Below are 15262 nucleotides of genomic sequence, written 5' to 3' on the forward strand. Positions count from 1 at the left end.
ATCTTTGAGGTTTGCTTACGTACCAGGAAGTTGCATCCAAGCATCAGATGATCATGCTGACACCCCTACCTTTGAGCACCCAGAGCTCCTGCTCTACCCCCGAAAGCAGGTAAGTTTAAGTTTGGGTTAACACTTACGGACACATTCGAGCTGGCTTGAGACAGCATAACCAAGATAACACTCACCCCGACAAAGGGAATGAACTTCTGTGAAGATTCTTCGTCAGGGCTAAAGGCAAAGAGAAAAGAGTTGTTAACAGTTTGCTTCCACACCGGGCACAATACTCACTTTATACGTTGCATTCAAGCATGCAGCAGGGACGGACAGTATGCAAGCGCCAGTCCAACGTCTCCTCTCAAGGCCCCCTGCCAGCACGCTAAGAATCTGCACGGGTGGGGAAGAGCACGCAGCTTACGGCACATCTCTCGGGGGGAAAGGGCTCTTCCTCCCTCCCTCACGCTTGACAGAGAAACATGCTTTAATGGCATGGCAGTCATTACAGACACACGACCTCCTACTGCAAGGAAATGGATCTGTGCCACAACAACATGGAGAACTGTGCGTTACTTACTAGTACCTGAAGCGCTCTGCACGCATGGCCTTCACGCATCCCACCTTTGGAGTCATGTGCCATACCTTGCATATCCCAGCATCGCTAAAGCAGTTAGCCTGCCACGGGGTTACAAGCCGTGACACGTGGTTATTTGTATAGCACTAGCAAGTACGTAACACACACACACACGGACCACGGATACGTGTTCCCTGGCACTGGGAGCTTGCAGTCCCTCAGACAGGCACACTAGAGAGGTCGGACACCAGAGGACCCCGGGTAGATCAGGACATTAACTCGAGAACAGCAAACAGCTAAACCAAACCCAACAAAACGCACACCGTGTCCCTGAAACAGCTGAAGACAACACTACGCACATTTTGAAAGCAGGAAGGGCATCAGCCCCTCCTGCTCTGGCCCTGCCCAGCATTCAGAAGCCAGAGGGTGGCAAAGGGCCGGCAACAAAGGCCACAGTCAAACCCAGCAGGAATTAGGGAGAGACTCGACAAAAGACAAGAGGGGGAAGACCTGAGCGAGGAGGAAGGCAGGCTGGAAGGGTCTGCAGAGCCACCGCTCCCTTCAAGGGTGACAGAGAGGAAGACGGACCCACAGGGTGAAGAGGGGACTTGCAGGCGCACATCCACATGTTTGGAGGAATTACAGTTCAGCAGCAGAAGTGACTGTGTGGGCAAGGCACACAAAGTTTCTCAGTGGCCAAGCACAGGGACCAGGTAGGAAGCAGACAAACACTTGAGATTTCTCATGTTTCTCTTTTTGTGTATCCCTCAGCGCTCGGAACACTGCAACGTTCAGAGAAAAAACATCCAGCATTGCCTTCATCCAGAATATTGCCGGGTGCAGCACAAACACTGCAGGAAAGCAGGTATTTCTGTGCTGCTTCCAGCACAGATTGGAAATGCACCAAATGCACAAAGGGTGCAAACCACTCTGTGTCCAGCACAGGACAGTTTCCTCCAGGCCCTATGGAAAGAATGGCACACAACTGCAGCAAACACAACTCAGCCAGAGCTCCCTCTTGGTCCAGAGTGTGCTTTTGCAAATAGCCTCTCACTTCGACTCAGCTCCGCTTACTCATCCCTAAGGAAAAGCCAGGGGCTTTGCTCCCTTCCGACCTCCCATCCCCAGGTACTGCACCTTCGTTCTTCACCCACAGCACATGACAAAATGACCGAGTTCCTCATTCTGCGTTGGAAGCCAGAAGGGTCACATTTTTCCAAACGCAGGCCCCCCAGCAAATAAATCTCCAATGAACATGACATTTCCAGCACCAGTTTTGCAAAGGGAAATGAGAAACCCACAGAGCTGTCCGGAGAAGCACAGAACAGAGGGCCAGCTTTCTTCTCATTTCTTTAGCTCCACGGACTGAGAAGCAGTCAAGAAACGAGTCCCCCCTGACCGAGTGATGGAAGCACAACGGTCGCCTCGTCATTTCTCAGCTACCGGATGGCTTTGCTCCGAGCTCTCGAAAACAAATCATGCCCGACTCCAGCAGAGAACTCATTCTTATTCCCCCTGGGAGCTCAGACTCCCAATGAGGAGAGCTCAGGGGCAACTCTGAAATAAATCATTTGCTTCAGTCACCATTTATCACAGCTCACAACGATGCACAAACTGTTCCTGAAGCAATCCAGCTGGATTTCAGCTCAGCTAGTTTAGTCCTGTCACACGTCCTCTTGGGAACTCCGATCTTGCACATCTGCCTCTGAAAATGCAGCTGATCAAAACAGCTGCTCTTCATGCGGATGGAACGAAAGACGAGACAACCATGCTTGTTCTCCACTTCCTCTTTCATGCTCTTTCCTGTTTCTTGTCCTTTGAGATCCCAAAATATTAATCCAGAATCCTCTCGCCTTGGTAACGGTCTCTTTATTCCTCCTACCACACCCCTGCAACTAAAATATCCCTTATCCCTGGAAAGGCAGCTCCCCCTCCTTGCACAGATCCCCAGGCTGCAGAGGTTTTACCCCCATAGCGATGGCCAAAGTATTGGTTTTATCCACGTTTTTTGCTTTTCTGAAGCCTCTGGTATCTCAGCTGTAATTTAAAGCCAGATCTGACTCTGCTTTGCGATTTTTAACAGTGTCACTGATAATTCACTGCTGTAATTCGGAGGCGGGGGGGGTTAGGTGTCGATTGGAACCAACGATAGGGAAGGTGTCGACTGGAACCAACAACAAAAAAACCAACCCAAACCAGACCTTTGTAGAGAGGCTAGAAAGAAAGAAAACATTCACCCGGAACAGGGAGTTGTCTACTTACTATTTTTGCTTGGGAAAAATCTGTCTACCTGTAATCAGGCTTTCCAAGGTAAACTGTTCAAAAATGGACTTGCAGGCTCCCTCCCTACCCCAAGAAATTAATTCAGATTGAAGACGTAAAAGCCAGGTTTATATGGTTTGGATTTTTAGAAATGAGAAGCTACATCACCAGGAGTCACCCAGCTGACAAAGGGAAGGAATAATCTCTCTCACTTCTGGGGCAAAGTACAAACTAAGCTGCAAAGCGCTCAGATATTACACTAATAGGGACTGAATAATCACTTAGAGCAGTTATGCCAGTTATTAGTCTTTTAATAAAATTTCATTTACACTTTGAACAACCCAAACCAGATTCAAACGTAGCCAAACACCTGTGATTTCCTAGCAGGAGGGTCTTAGGTACTACCCTTATTCCAGGCAAGTCCTGCAGGGGGCAACAGGAAAGAGGAGACTTTTTGCGCTGAAGGCCACTAAGCCATTTCAGGCCAGGTGCCATCACCAGCTCTCCAAGGTTCATCTTCGGCATGAAGCATCTGTTCTTCCCACTGGGCAGCTGTAGCTGTTTGCTGGTTAACGCTGTCCCTGTTCCACCAAGTTTCCAGTAGTCAAACCAAACAGAGGGACAACACAACTCCAGGTCCCCAAGACACACACATCAGATGAGTCACCTCTCTGCTTCCCCGTCAAACTCCCGTCCAGCACCCTTCACGTTCCCAGTGTGGGCTGGACGTACTCAACAGGACATCCGGCACACTGCTTCAGCCTTGACTCTCCTCTGCCAGGGAAGAGGCACAAGTAAACTCCTGTCACGTTTCCACAGGCTGCACGAGGAGGTTCATGCAGCAACCAGCCAGGTGATGCGGATGCTGCTGAGCCAGAGGAGGGATGGGGATCGCCTTCACCAGCTGCGTTCATGTTCAGCAACCACTGCAGGGTGTGTTTTAGAAGCAGCACTCAGAGAAAAGACCTGGGCTGTGCCTCGCCACTGCCCTGCAGAGAGTCAGAGACATGCAGCAGGCAGAAAACAGTGTCACCCCGGGAACCCACCCTGGGGCACCCTCCAACTCAAGGCACTTGTGCTCCAGGGAGCAAGAGCTGGGGAAATGCTCTACAACACATGAGAGTGAAGAGCTTTTGGCAAACGTGTAACTAGGTAGGAAATCACCCAGTCCTCACCCTGACAACTGAGCGGTGCTTTTATTTTCAACAGCCAAGCTGCTCCCCAGATTCGTGCTATCCAGAAGCCACGTGGCATGAGCTGAATTACAGTGGGTGACACCAGCCCAGGCTCACAGAACTGATGGGCTATCCAGCTACGCTGGAATGAGTGTCTGCCGAGTCTCAGACCTCAGATACTGCAGGGTTTCACTCAAAAAGCAACGGAGAGAGGTATCAACGTCGATGATACACCCCTCCTAGTGAGAGGCCAACCTCTGCCAGCATAGTCTCAGCTCCCCAGCCGTTGCCAGGACCACAGTGTTTCTTGACAACTCAGTAACCAGTAAATCTCCCAGTGTTCAGAGACAAAGTCAGTCACCCAGTGTAACGCAGAGGAGCTGAAACGGCAATTCATTGTCCTTCCTCATTGCCAGCCCCCTCGATTTCAGGTAAGGTCAGCAGATGCTCCAAAAGAATGGGACAAAGCTTTCGCACCATTGCAGTCCATCACAGGCAGTACATGCGCCAACCGTTTGCCATGACAAACAGAACAATGGGACAGGAAGGAGAGCAGAGGTAAGTCAAAATAGGGATAGCTAGCAATAAAGTTATAAAGCAGCTCATCACATACAGCTACCTACTTCCTAAAGACTGGCTTGCTGGCTTGGCTTTCCTTGGACCGCTAGGGCTTGTTTAACAGAGCAAACGCTAGGATACTGGGAGATTTGTCTTGCAATGAATTTGTAGGTAGTGCTGCTCTTTCTACATGGACCACTGCCTTAAAAGCTGGCCTTGGAGAAGCTATTCATCTCTAGCCTTGAGCAAAAATGGAGTCACAGTAACTTTGTGAACTGAGGACAAAACCCCCAATGTCCAATAATGACAGGATTTGCAGCAGGGGACCCTGCAGAGCAAAGGGGCCTCGGAGGCAGCTCAGTGAGCGCAACTTCCCTGCTAGCATACATCTGTCTCCTCTTTCTTAAGCTCAGAGAAGGCCCAGATGTTTGGGATCGACTGCTAGTAGGAAACAGGTCCTCAAATTTTTGATCACAGGGAGGGCAAAGGTTTGCTGGTCTGCACTCGAAAACTGCAGAGCTGAAGCCCACCCTGAGCTACTGAGTGCCACCTACAGCACCCCACTTCCAACAGATGAGAAGTGAAAAGCTTTTGCTCAATCCTGATCCTTTTGGAGCTACACTATATCCTCTGATGGCTAGGAAGGAGGGAAAAAAAACCAACTATTTTCTCCATGTTTTATTGCTCAAAGCTGCACTCTCAACAACGCCTTCATTTCCACTCAATCTACGCCCTGGGAACTTGTATGTGTGGTCCAAAGGCAGAGCAGTCACTTCTAACAACGTGTTCTGCCAGCAGATGCCACGGTTTCAAAGCAGCAAGCAGAATTTATCCTCAAGCACAAACTGTGCATCCCAGACCTGCAGGAACTGTTAAACAAGGCACAAAAGACCAGTTCACAGGGGAGAAGATATAGGAGATGGGAGAGGGAACCTAAAAGGAACTGATACCTTATGGTAAAATCAAAATGAAAGCTCTTTTTCCTTTTCAGAAAGCAACCAAAGAAAAAGATAAATATGTTATTATACTTACAACAAAGTGATGCATTCATTTAGATAGTGCTAACGGAAACACAATTTATGTGTTGTTTTTCACAATATCCTCCCTAAGTTGCTGCCAATGACGGAGAGCTGCGTTTCTAACAAAAGCCACATGGGGAAAATAACTCCCCATCACTCCATGGGAGAGCTTGTTCCTCTTAACTCACGCTCTAGTTTGCTAACGGAGTACTTCGCTGAAAGTAGAAGTTATTTTAAAGAGGACACAACAGAGATACTAAGAGACTGCAGGCTATGCCACAAGTCTGACAAAGTCTCAGCAATCTTTTTCAAGTAATCTTCTGCAGGCTTTCAGCCTGATCTAAACTTATCGACAGCTTCAGGCGTAGCACCAAACAGTCCAAACAGTCTAAAATTCAAACGCACCAGACCAGCTTGGTAAAGCGGTCACGCACGCCACTGGGAGGGCTACGTGCATGTATTACTGAAGTACATTTCAGATGTTTTTCAAGAAAGCAGCAAATTGACCTTTCTGGGCACATTAGAAAGTCAAAACGATTAAATGTGTTTTAATGACAAAAATAAACCTGCAACAGAATGGAGAAGGCAGTGGATACCAGTGCAGAACCCAGCAACCGAAGGGTGCAGAGAAAGAAAAAGGCAGCCATCAGAAGGGGTTTAACGCTGCACTAGGGGCGTCTGATCTCTGTAACTAAGGTAAGTCTTCACACTAAAACCGAAATACAAGATGGAAGCTAAGAGCTTTGAGTACCCTGCAGCTCTCCAAACTTCACCTTTATCAGGTTAAAATTACAGAAGTTCACAAATACGTGAAGAGAGCGCGCTCTTTGTAATGGACTAGTCTGTCTGGAAATATTTGCCCTAGGAGAGCATGAAGAAAGGGCCAAATTTTACTGAATAATTTCTGCAAAGTAATGTAGAGAGACACAGGAATGGGAAAGCAATACGCAATGAGCATTTCCAGAAAGAGGGAAAAGAAGTGACTCTACCCACACCTTTAATCCCTCACAGTTCTTATGAAAAGGAGGCACCAATGAGGGATGTTAATGGACCAAAAATGAAAGATTAGAGATAACATGGGAAGGGTAGTAATTAACGATTAACATAATCCATGCCTCACAGGACATCGCTAGTCCCTAATCAAGAAAAATTACATGAGCTGAGGGTTTGTCTTGCTCTTAGAAATCATTGGGACGTGTGTGAGTTGGAGTCTATTATTCTCCTCTGCGTCTCAGAACCAACGTATCTCTACCCTTCACTGACAGTTACTCTTCTTCCTGGACCACAGCCACATGAGGCTCTACATACTTCTGCATCTGGTTTTCAGAGCCCAATCCTCCTTCCTACAGGCTGCTTATCCCTTAAGGGAAGTTGAAATAAAACATGGTGAATGTCAGCCCTCTCCAGTAGGAGCCCCGGTAGCCCGCTACTGCCAATCAACAAGGATTTTGTCTCTCCCATGAGAAGCTCTGCTATTTACACTCTGAAAACAAAGCGTTTCAGCTCCCTCAACGCTGGCGCAAAAAGGCCAGGTCTCATGGAAGATACTTCATTGGTGGAGGGAGAGGGGGAATGCTGCAGTCCAGTCTTACACAGCTAAGGTCTCCGTGTAAGGGAGAGGTCTCTGTGGTAAGGGATTTCCAGAACATAACCAGATCTAAGCTGTCCATCCCCCATCCTGCCCAGTCCTCGCTTCCCCAAACCTCTCGGATCTTCAAAGAGATCACTGCACTTAAAGTAACCACACTGTTGTAGATTCGCTGTTATTGACGTGGGACAAATCACTGGGTGCAGGCTAAAGTAAGGGGTTTGGAGTGATTTTAAGACTGCTGGCACACAAGATGAAAGCCCTTTGCCTTCAACCTGATGCTCGTTCTGGAAAAGTCAGTATTATGTTAGTGCCATACCTTTTCTGCTTGTACGTCAGCATCGCTTCAGCAATGGGCAACTGGTGTGCGCAGTTTGCCCCTGCTATATACTGCGTTATCCGGGAGACAACGTCAGGCGTTTCTGGAACTGCAATAAAACAAAGAGAGAAAATAAATTAAGTGACTCCTCAAGACCGTCACCTGCACCGTCCTTCATGTGCTCAGCCAAGCAGCTCACAATAGCCGGGCAGCTGCGTTTGAACTGCATCTTCCAAAGGAAGCTGTGCAGCTTACTCCAGAGCACTGTAAAGCTGTCCAACCAAAAGCAAACATCCTACAAGAGCACCTCAGTAAAAACTTCAGGAAGGCACCCTAGATACGGAGACATCCGTACACAGCATTATGTACTGAAGTATTAGTTGTTTTATATTTGTTAAAATGCTTTTCTTCAAAAACGTGTGCACACTCATAGTCAGCTTTGGACTTGTTTTGCACCTTGACTGTAGGTATCTGATGAAAAAAGCGCCCAGCCATCTCTCCCAAGCCCTTGGTGAGCTGCTCTGCTCACAGCAGCCTTTGAGCTACCCGATTTCGTAACGAACTCACGGCCTTGCTGAGTTAATTGAAAAGACTGAGAGACACGCCAGGGTAGGAAGAGCACAAAGATCACACGCGTAGCAGCAAGCATGCTTCAAGTCTGTGAGACTGTTTGATTCAAGTTGACAGGAAGATATTTCCTAAATGCCTTCCATATTTTTTTGGTTCCAAGCAAAGAGCCTCAGCTGTGAGATCAAGGGAACGCAAGCTGCCTTCACCAGGCACTTCCAGACCTTAATGGGCATTTTAACCCAGAGTCTCTCGCAACAGCTATTTGAACAGTGAAGTGTGAAGAGCTGTGGTTCTTTGCCAGATCTTCTTACACCACCATGGGGTTTCTGTGCAGTTCTCACTGCACAGACGAAAAATGGAGAATCTACAAGGCCTGGACTGCACAAAAATGAGGCCGCGTTTTCCTCATAGCATGCAAGCAAATGAGTAAGGGCTGCAGCATACAACCTACTAAAGAAAAGATATGGCTCTTGAGCTAATAAAGTTAAATTTACAGCTAATAAAGTATTTCTAACCTGGACACAAAAATCAAGTCTGTATTGACATCTGTCTGCATTTTCAAGTGCAGCAAGGAATTAAAAGAAACCTCTTCCAGAAATCTATTCTTCCACAAGCTTAGAATCAAGGAAAAGCGTAGGTTGGATGGCACACTAGTCCAGCCTCCTGCTCCAAGCAGGGCCAACTTCATCTCCAGACACGCTGCCCAGAACCTTGTCCAGCCAAGTGCTATCTGCTGGAAAAGGCTCCAAACAGTCTCCTGTGAAGTGGTCTCTCTCTCTCCTCTCATAGCTAGAGGTCTTCCAGGATCATCCCGGAACCTTGAGGCTCTCTGCAATTCCAATAGGAGAACTGCCCTGCAACCTCTCCACCTGTGCAGTGCTCTGAAATCCTCAAAGCTTTTTCCTGATAGTGATATTTCTGTGTGGGATATGCTGCCATGAGAGCGTCGCTCCTCAGTAAAGTCTCAGGCCTTCACGTAGCCCTCAATGTCAGATGCCAATTCTCCTTTCTCCTGTTTCTTTCCATTCTTGAAGGAACGGACGGAAAACCCGTAAGCATTAATATTTTAAGCAAATTAGTACTTCAAGACACAGTAAGGCTTTATCCTGGCCTAGAACAGATTCAGATCAGAACAGGAACTCGCTGATCTGACCTAGGGCAGCTCCCGCATGTTACAAAACTGCTAAAGAACAAAATTCTTTTTTAATGAGAAAGATCCTGCCAGCAGATTTCAGAAATGTCAAGGTCATTCGCACATGCAACTAATAGAAGTTAATCTTCCCAGAGTTTCCAGTTTTCCAAATCTATTAGGCTGGACAGTTTCTGAAGGGCCAAAGAAAGCAATGAACTAAAGTTGGTAGTGAGACCCCCACATCAAAGAACAAGGCGGAGAGATAGGTAAAACCAGCGTGACTCAGAGGCAGCCTGTGCCTCTGGGAGCCAACAACTGTTTGCAAACCACCACGTGGAGGACATACAAAGGTCAGCATCTGAAAAGGGAACATGGAGTAGTAAGGAGAAGAGAGGAACAAAAACATTTGTCTGCTTCCTCTTGTATTTACTTGACCTTTGCTAAAATTACTCATTCAAGCCTTTTATCCCACACAGGCCAGACAAAGACACACGGTCTTACCAGTGGTCTGTGCTTCAAGTTTGTTGAACAGATCTCTCCAGGCTAGATCTTGGAAGAAGTTGTTGTATCTATAATCTACAGACCCCAGATACTTGGCCACTGGATGAGAGCCTAAGGAAGAAAGGAAAAGATGACAGTTGTTCTTCCTAGCACTGAACACAGGTGTGGTTTTGAACTGTAAGGAATTAAATTCCAAAAATCAAAACTACACTAGACGCCCCAGAAATAAATTTCTTCAATTATAACAAAACAAATTAGTCCAGCTTATCTCTACAAAGCATGCAAACAGACTTCCCAACAGAGAGACTGCATCAACACCACCAATATCTTTCAGTGACACCTCCCCTTCTCCCCCGCCAAATTAAATTTTAAAAGGCCAAAGAAAACAGGACTGGGAAACTGCTGAGGAAATTAATGATTTGGAAGACACAGAGGCCCTAGGGCTCTCCATCTCAAGTCTCTCAGTTTTGCAAGCGGCTTTCCCAGCAGTCCTTCCTGCCCACAGGCTGCACCACGGCCAGGTCACCGCTGCCAAGAGGAGTCAGACCCCTTCCCTCCAAACACCATTCGCCCACAACGGCTGTTGTGCATTACTGAGAAGAGACAATTGTCCCCAACCAGGAAAAAATAAACCAGGGAGGCTCGTTTAATTGGTGGAGAAGGGCTGTAAGTTCAATAAATAGGCTGTAATTAAAGACAGAAGGCAGAGTCCAAGGATTACGGTCCCCGGTGAATGTTGACTTATGCATCAGGACCCTGCTTACTGTAGCTGAGCCTTATTGCTCCTCTATGAGCATGGAAAGACCTCCTTGTAGAAGTTTGTGTGTCCAGCCTCCAGCTTGCAGCCCTGGATGGAGATCGGCCTTCACACTCCCCTAAAGTCAGCAGGAGTGGGGAGGCGTTTAAGTGATCAACTCTGCTCTGGGAGGTGGCAAAAATCTGCCCTCTTTATTTCAGGCCACATGTGTCCCCAAAGGAGATAACCCGCTCTTGTAACTACCTCTCCAGTCTTCCAACACAGGAGTGAAGATGTGCCAGGACTGCGCTTTCCAGTCACCACATTTCAGTCATGCTCAGCATGAGTCCTGTACATTTACCACCAGCCATGAAGTGGCCTCAAAGCTCCTTCTAATCAGCTTATTTTTATCCTTCCTGCATACCGAATTCTCATGTCAAGCCACATAACTGGTAACCTGATAACTTCTTCTAAGAAGACCCCAGTTGCTTCACTATACTCACCATCCTCCAGTAAAGCTCATGGTGGAAAACGCCCCACTGTCTTTTCTCAGTCCTCCAAACCAATGCTGATTTCCACACTTACAGGAAAGGTTCAAGCAGGTGGTCTCTCTGAGCTCCCCTCAGTCTCATTAGAGACTGGGACCTAAAGTTTTTCCTGGACCCTCATCACGGCTACTTTCAGACCCATCATTTCTTTTGCAGTGGAGTTTTAAACAGTGCACGCAGAACAGCTCTGCACCATGCACTGGAGAAGCCTTCCCACGTGCTGGGAAAACACACTGCAAGTGGTAGACGCAGTTGGAAACAAGTACTAAACACGAGATCCCCCAAGCAGTTCTATCCACGGGAGCTAAATAAAATGCTAAAAAACCCCAAAACACCAAAATAACCCCCAACCTTTTTTTCTAGTTTTTTTTTTGCACTCATTCAGTTGTTTATAAAGCTTATCTGGACATCAAAGGAACCCTAGAAGCAGGACTGAATCTCCCAGTACAGATGTCTACAGACACCAAGCATTTCTCATTGTTAGCAAACCACTGTAGGTTGACCCTTCTGTCATCGCAGTAGGTAGTTGTGGACTAAGGCGGCAAAACCATCTCAGAAAGAACTCCACCACTCCTACTTCGAAGGTGCTGCTAACAGCAGAAAGTCTTTTCCTTTAAGACACTTATGGCATGGCCACCATTCTGCCTTTGGTGCTTTTTCAGTTGTCAGAAAAGAGAGGTTGCTCCTCAATCACTTTAATGAACTGCCAGAAAGCTGGCCAGAAATAAGCACTTGATCCGATCAGGAAATATTGCAGACTTCTATGGGAAAGGCCCCGTTAGAGAAGTTTCTATATTTAAAGTATATTTAAAAAGCATTCACAGTTCTGAAGCAGTTCCATCAAAGTGCTTTGTTCCTTTTTTTTTTTTTTTTTAAATTACCAAAGAAACTTATAAGATTAAAAAACCAGCCCAAAAACACACTAGCTAAATTTTGTGTTTCACTTTCAGAGAGAGGCTATTTTCATATGATTAAAGACTGCAGGACAGAAAACTCTTCTGAAGCCAGGAGACGGTCAGCACGTGAGGACCAAAGTCCTCAGTCACACAGACTCTCATTCAAAGCACATTTAACCCCGCAGAAATTTTTTTTGTGTATGTTTTTACCCCGTAAAGGGCGCGCTCATCTTCCTGCCAACCACTTTGGAAATTAAATGCCTTCCTTACAGAAGGATCCAGCCCTCCTCTTCTGCCTTTTTCCTTTGACTTGTGCAAATCCCACCACTGAATCCACAGCCTAACCTCACCGTTCACGGTGCCAGGCAGCAGCTTCCGACTCCTACAGCAAATGCCATCAGCTGGTCCCAAAGCTAGAAGACTGGAAAATACTGAGAAAAAGTGCTTTTCAAGCTTTCTTTGCCCACATCACATCTAAGTGCCCTGTTGACACAAGCCAAGCCTCGGAGTAGACCAGCTTCTGGCATCACCAACATTGCCCAGATGCCCCTGCCCACAAGCATCTGTGACGGCCCGGCTTCCCAGCTCTCTCCGCTACAACATTCCTCACATTTCTGACTATAACAAGACCCCCTAATGTTATTATCAGTCCACTCCACTTGCACGGACACAAGTGATCCAAGCTGGGTTACTTTCCAGGCAGGCAGGCTTGTTGAGCTGTTGGAAGGGCAGAGATAAGCTGCTGGAAAACTAAGGGAAAAACCCGAGGAGAAAAGCCACATAAAGGAAAGGTCAAAAGACACATGTAATTTGAATAATTTAAAGTCTCAGCAGTTTCAGAGTCTTTAAAAAAAATTTTCAACCCCCCCTCCTCCATAAACATTCTCTCTGTCAGCCTCAGAGAGGCCAGAATGGTTATCGCTTTGGGAAACACGGTGCCCAATGAATTTAAGATTCCAGCCAGGGAAAAGGCTCCCAGAACGTTATTCTACGCATTCATTGTACCTTGATAAAAAGATATGCAAGAGCCTCCCTATATGAGGAGAAAGTACTCAATCCTTCGCTTCAAACAAAAGGTTTGCAAGCATACTTTGGCATCATCACGAACATAAAGATGAAATTCACTCACGCAAGAGCAGCAACGCAAGCATTACAAAACACTACGAAGCATGATGTTTGCCTCATTTAACAGCCATATACCTAGCCAAAGCTTCCAGGAGGGCTCCTCCCGAGGGAACACATCACATTTAACCCGTTCATCTTTCTATGAAGAAAAATTGTTCCTTATTTACCTAGAGGGATGATCAAAAATCTCATGTAGCCGAGCCAGTCTGGGGTTTTGTGAGACAGCTGCTCTACAAAGAGCCTCAATACAGCACTGAGGTAATTCTGGGCTCCGGCCACTGCAATTTTAATTGGGTTTGGAGGCTGTGAATTGCAGTTACAGCTAGACAGAAAAAGAGGGAACATATTCATAATCATGCTTCCAACCAGCTACTTCAGAACAAGTAAAAAACATAATAAATTGGTTAATAACAACCAAGGCAGAAGAGAGCTTGTTCAATACACAAGGCAATATCACAACGATTGTCAGCAGGTTAAAACCTTATTAATAAAACGCAACATTGTTCAGTACTTTCTTAATTGGTCTCCTTGCCCCTTCTTTCACACATTTTGAGAATCTAAAGGGCTGGACTCAACTATCTAGGTTAGGATGTAACTATTGCAACTAACTCAGGTACCCACAGCCCTCAGTAGGTATCTAGGGAACGCCTTGAGGAATCAATCTGGGAATTACTTGGAACTGGGGAGCAAGAACTATTTAAAAACCTACCTATTAGCTTTGCGTGCTTTACTGGTTATTAGATCTGACCTGTGAGGCAGCCTCCAAAGCACAGTCTTTTAAAATCAGCAGTATAAATGAAAGGAGACTCGTATCCCCACACACAAAACAGCAACAACTCCGCAGGGCTGGCAAGTGCTGAAGAGCTACACAACTCTGACGTCAGAAGAGTAGATTGGGGAGAAGTATTGGAAAGGAGAAGTATTTCTCAGATATTGGATGGAAAACTCCCTGGGCACTGGGACACAGGAGCTGAGAGGCTTTTAGAGCTGAGACTCAACAAAACACCACAAGCAACGTGAGAACTTACTATCTCTGTATCCTGGAGACAATAGTGCTGAAAGCTGCCTGGATATCGGCTGAGGAGCATGTGCAGACCACTGGCAAGGTATGCTTTTGCAAGACATCCGACAGATACTGAGGAGAGAACAGAACACGTTACAGTCCTTTTTTGGTACAGTTTATCACAAGAAGAAAATCTGCGTCGCCCAGCCTCCTAGGTACTCTCACACCCAAGCGTGGGCACTCTACCCATGTCCAATTTGCAGGCGATACAGCTATTTCCCAAATAACTTGCCCTTGTATATGAGCTAAAGCAATACTGTTCCTCTAGAAAAATGGAAATACCACACCTTCTTGACAAACACGAACACCATATCCAAAACACAGCATTTCTGGTGATGACAACTCTAGAATAGCAGGGGGTTTATGGAGACGGAGAGCAGGGCAGCAGCAGAAGGCCATTGGCCTAGCAGACAGCACTGGGTAAGAGCAGATGCTCTCTATTTGCCTGCTTCTGGAACTGCAGTTGCACCTCTCTGATTTCAAAAGGACTTAAATGCAGTGTTCTGCCCACCCTCGAGCACTAAAAAAAAAGGAAGGGTGCTACCAACACACATGTTCCTTATGACGGACTGTTTCCCCTCCATGCAGCTAACAGAAAAGCAAACCTCAGGTAGACAGGGACATAACATTGATGAGACTCAGCAATTATCTCACACTTCCAAACTCTGCACCGCTAATCCATACACCCCAGCCAACGTCATCTTCACCGCCTCTGATACTGCACGCACAAGCTGGTAAAGCTGCTGGGAGAAGACCTACAATACTTTCTATCCATCTCTAGAAGGTGTTTCTCCATCTTGCAAATATTGAGAAACTGGAAGCTGTTATTTTTGACACTGAGACCGTAGCTCTTCCAGAATCAGAGAGCCAAGCCAGCTGATGTAACTCTACAAGCCTGGCACAAGTCCTATAGGCAACAGTCACCCAGTACACATTTACTGGGTTTCTTCCATATACATTTTATTACTTTCTCAGACTAAAGTTCAGAAAGGAGCAAAATTTACTCCGAACTCCCACCCAAACCCGTAACAAACCACCCCATGACGCCAGCATAAGAAAGCACTGCTCAGTGTTGCCCTTAATACAACTCAGAAAAGATGGGGTGACATACCTGAAGTCAAGAATCACAAGTGCACACGGAAAGCAATAGAGCAAACCTGAAATATTTTCTCCCATGATCATCACCTGTGCCCAGAAATCTC

The 15262-nt window shown here is 46.5% G+C and overlaps 1 protein-coding gene across 10 annotated transcripts in view; it reads right to left on the bottom strand.

Moving 5' to 3' along the window:
- The window catches only part of PACS2 (phosphofurin acidic cluster sorting protein 2), an 84385-nt gene that overhangs the window by 16986 nt on the left and 52137 nt on the right, over positions 1-15262 (bottom strand). For 6 of the 10 annotated variants that reach the window (XM_063343010.1, XM_063343009.1, XM_063343015.1 and 3 more), the window contains exons 15-20: positions 14026-14132; positions 13165-13319; positions 9693-9803; positions 7490-7598; positions 5514-5546; positions 186-228 (exon numbers count right to left, since the gene is read on the bottom strand). In XM_063343010.1, coding sequence (XP_063199080.1) covers positions 186-228; positions 5514-5546; positions 7490-7598; positions 9693-9803; positions 13165-13319; positions 14026-14132 — 558 coding nt within the window. The remainder of the gene's footprint in view (positions 1-185; positions 229-5513; positions 5547-7489; positions 7599-9692; positions 9804-13164; positions 13320-14025; positions 14133-15262) is intronic. The other 4 variants (XM_063343016.1, XM_063343014.1, XM_063343013.1 and 1 more) reach the window with 1 other exon arrangement.

Source organism: Chroicocephalus ridibundus, chromosome 8, assembly GCF_963924245.1.
Source record: "Chroicocephalus ridibundus chromosome 8, bChrRid1.1, whole genome shotgun sequence".
Lineage (NCBI taxonomy): Eukaryota > Metazoa > Chordata > Aves > Charadriiformes > Laridae > Chroicocephalus > Chroicocephalus ridibundus.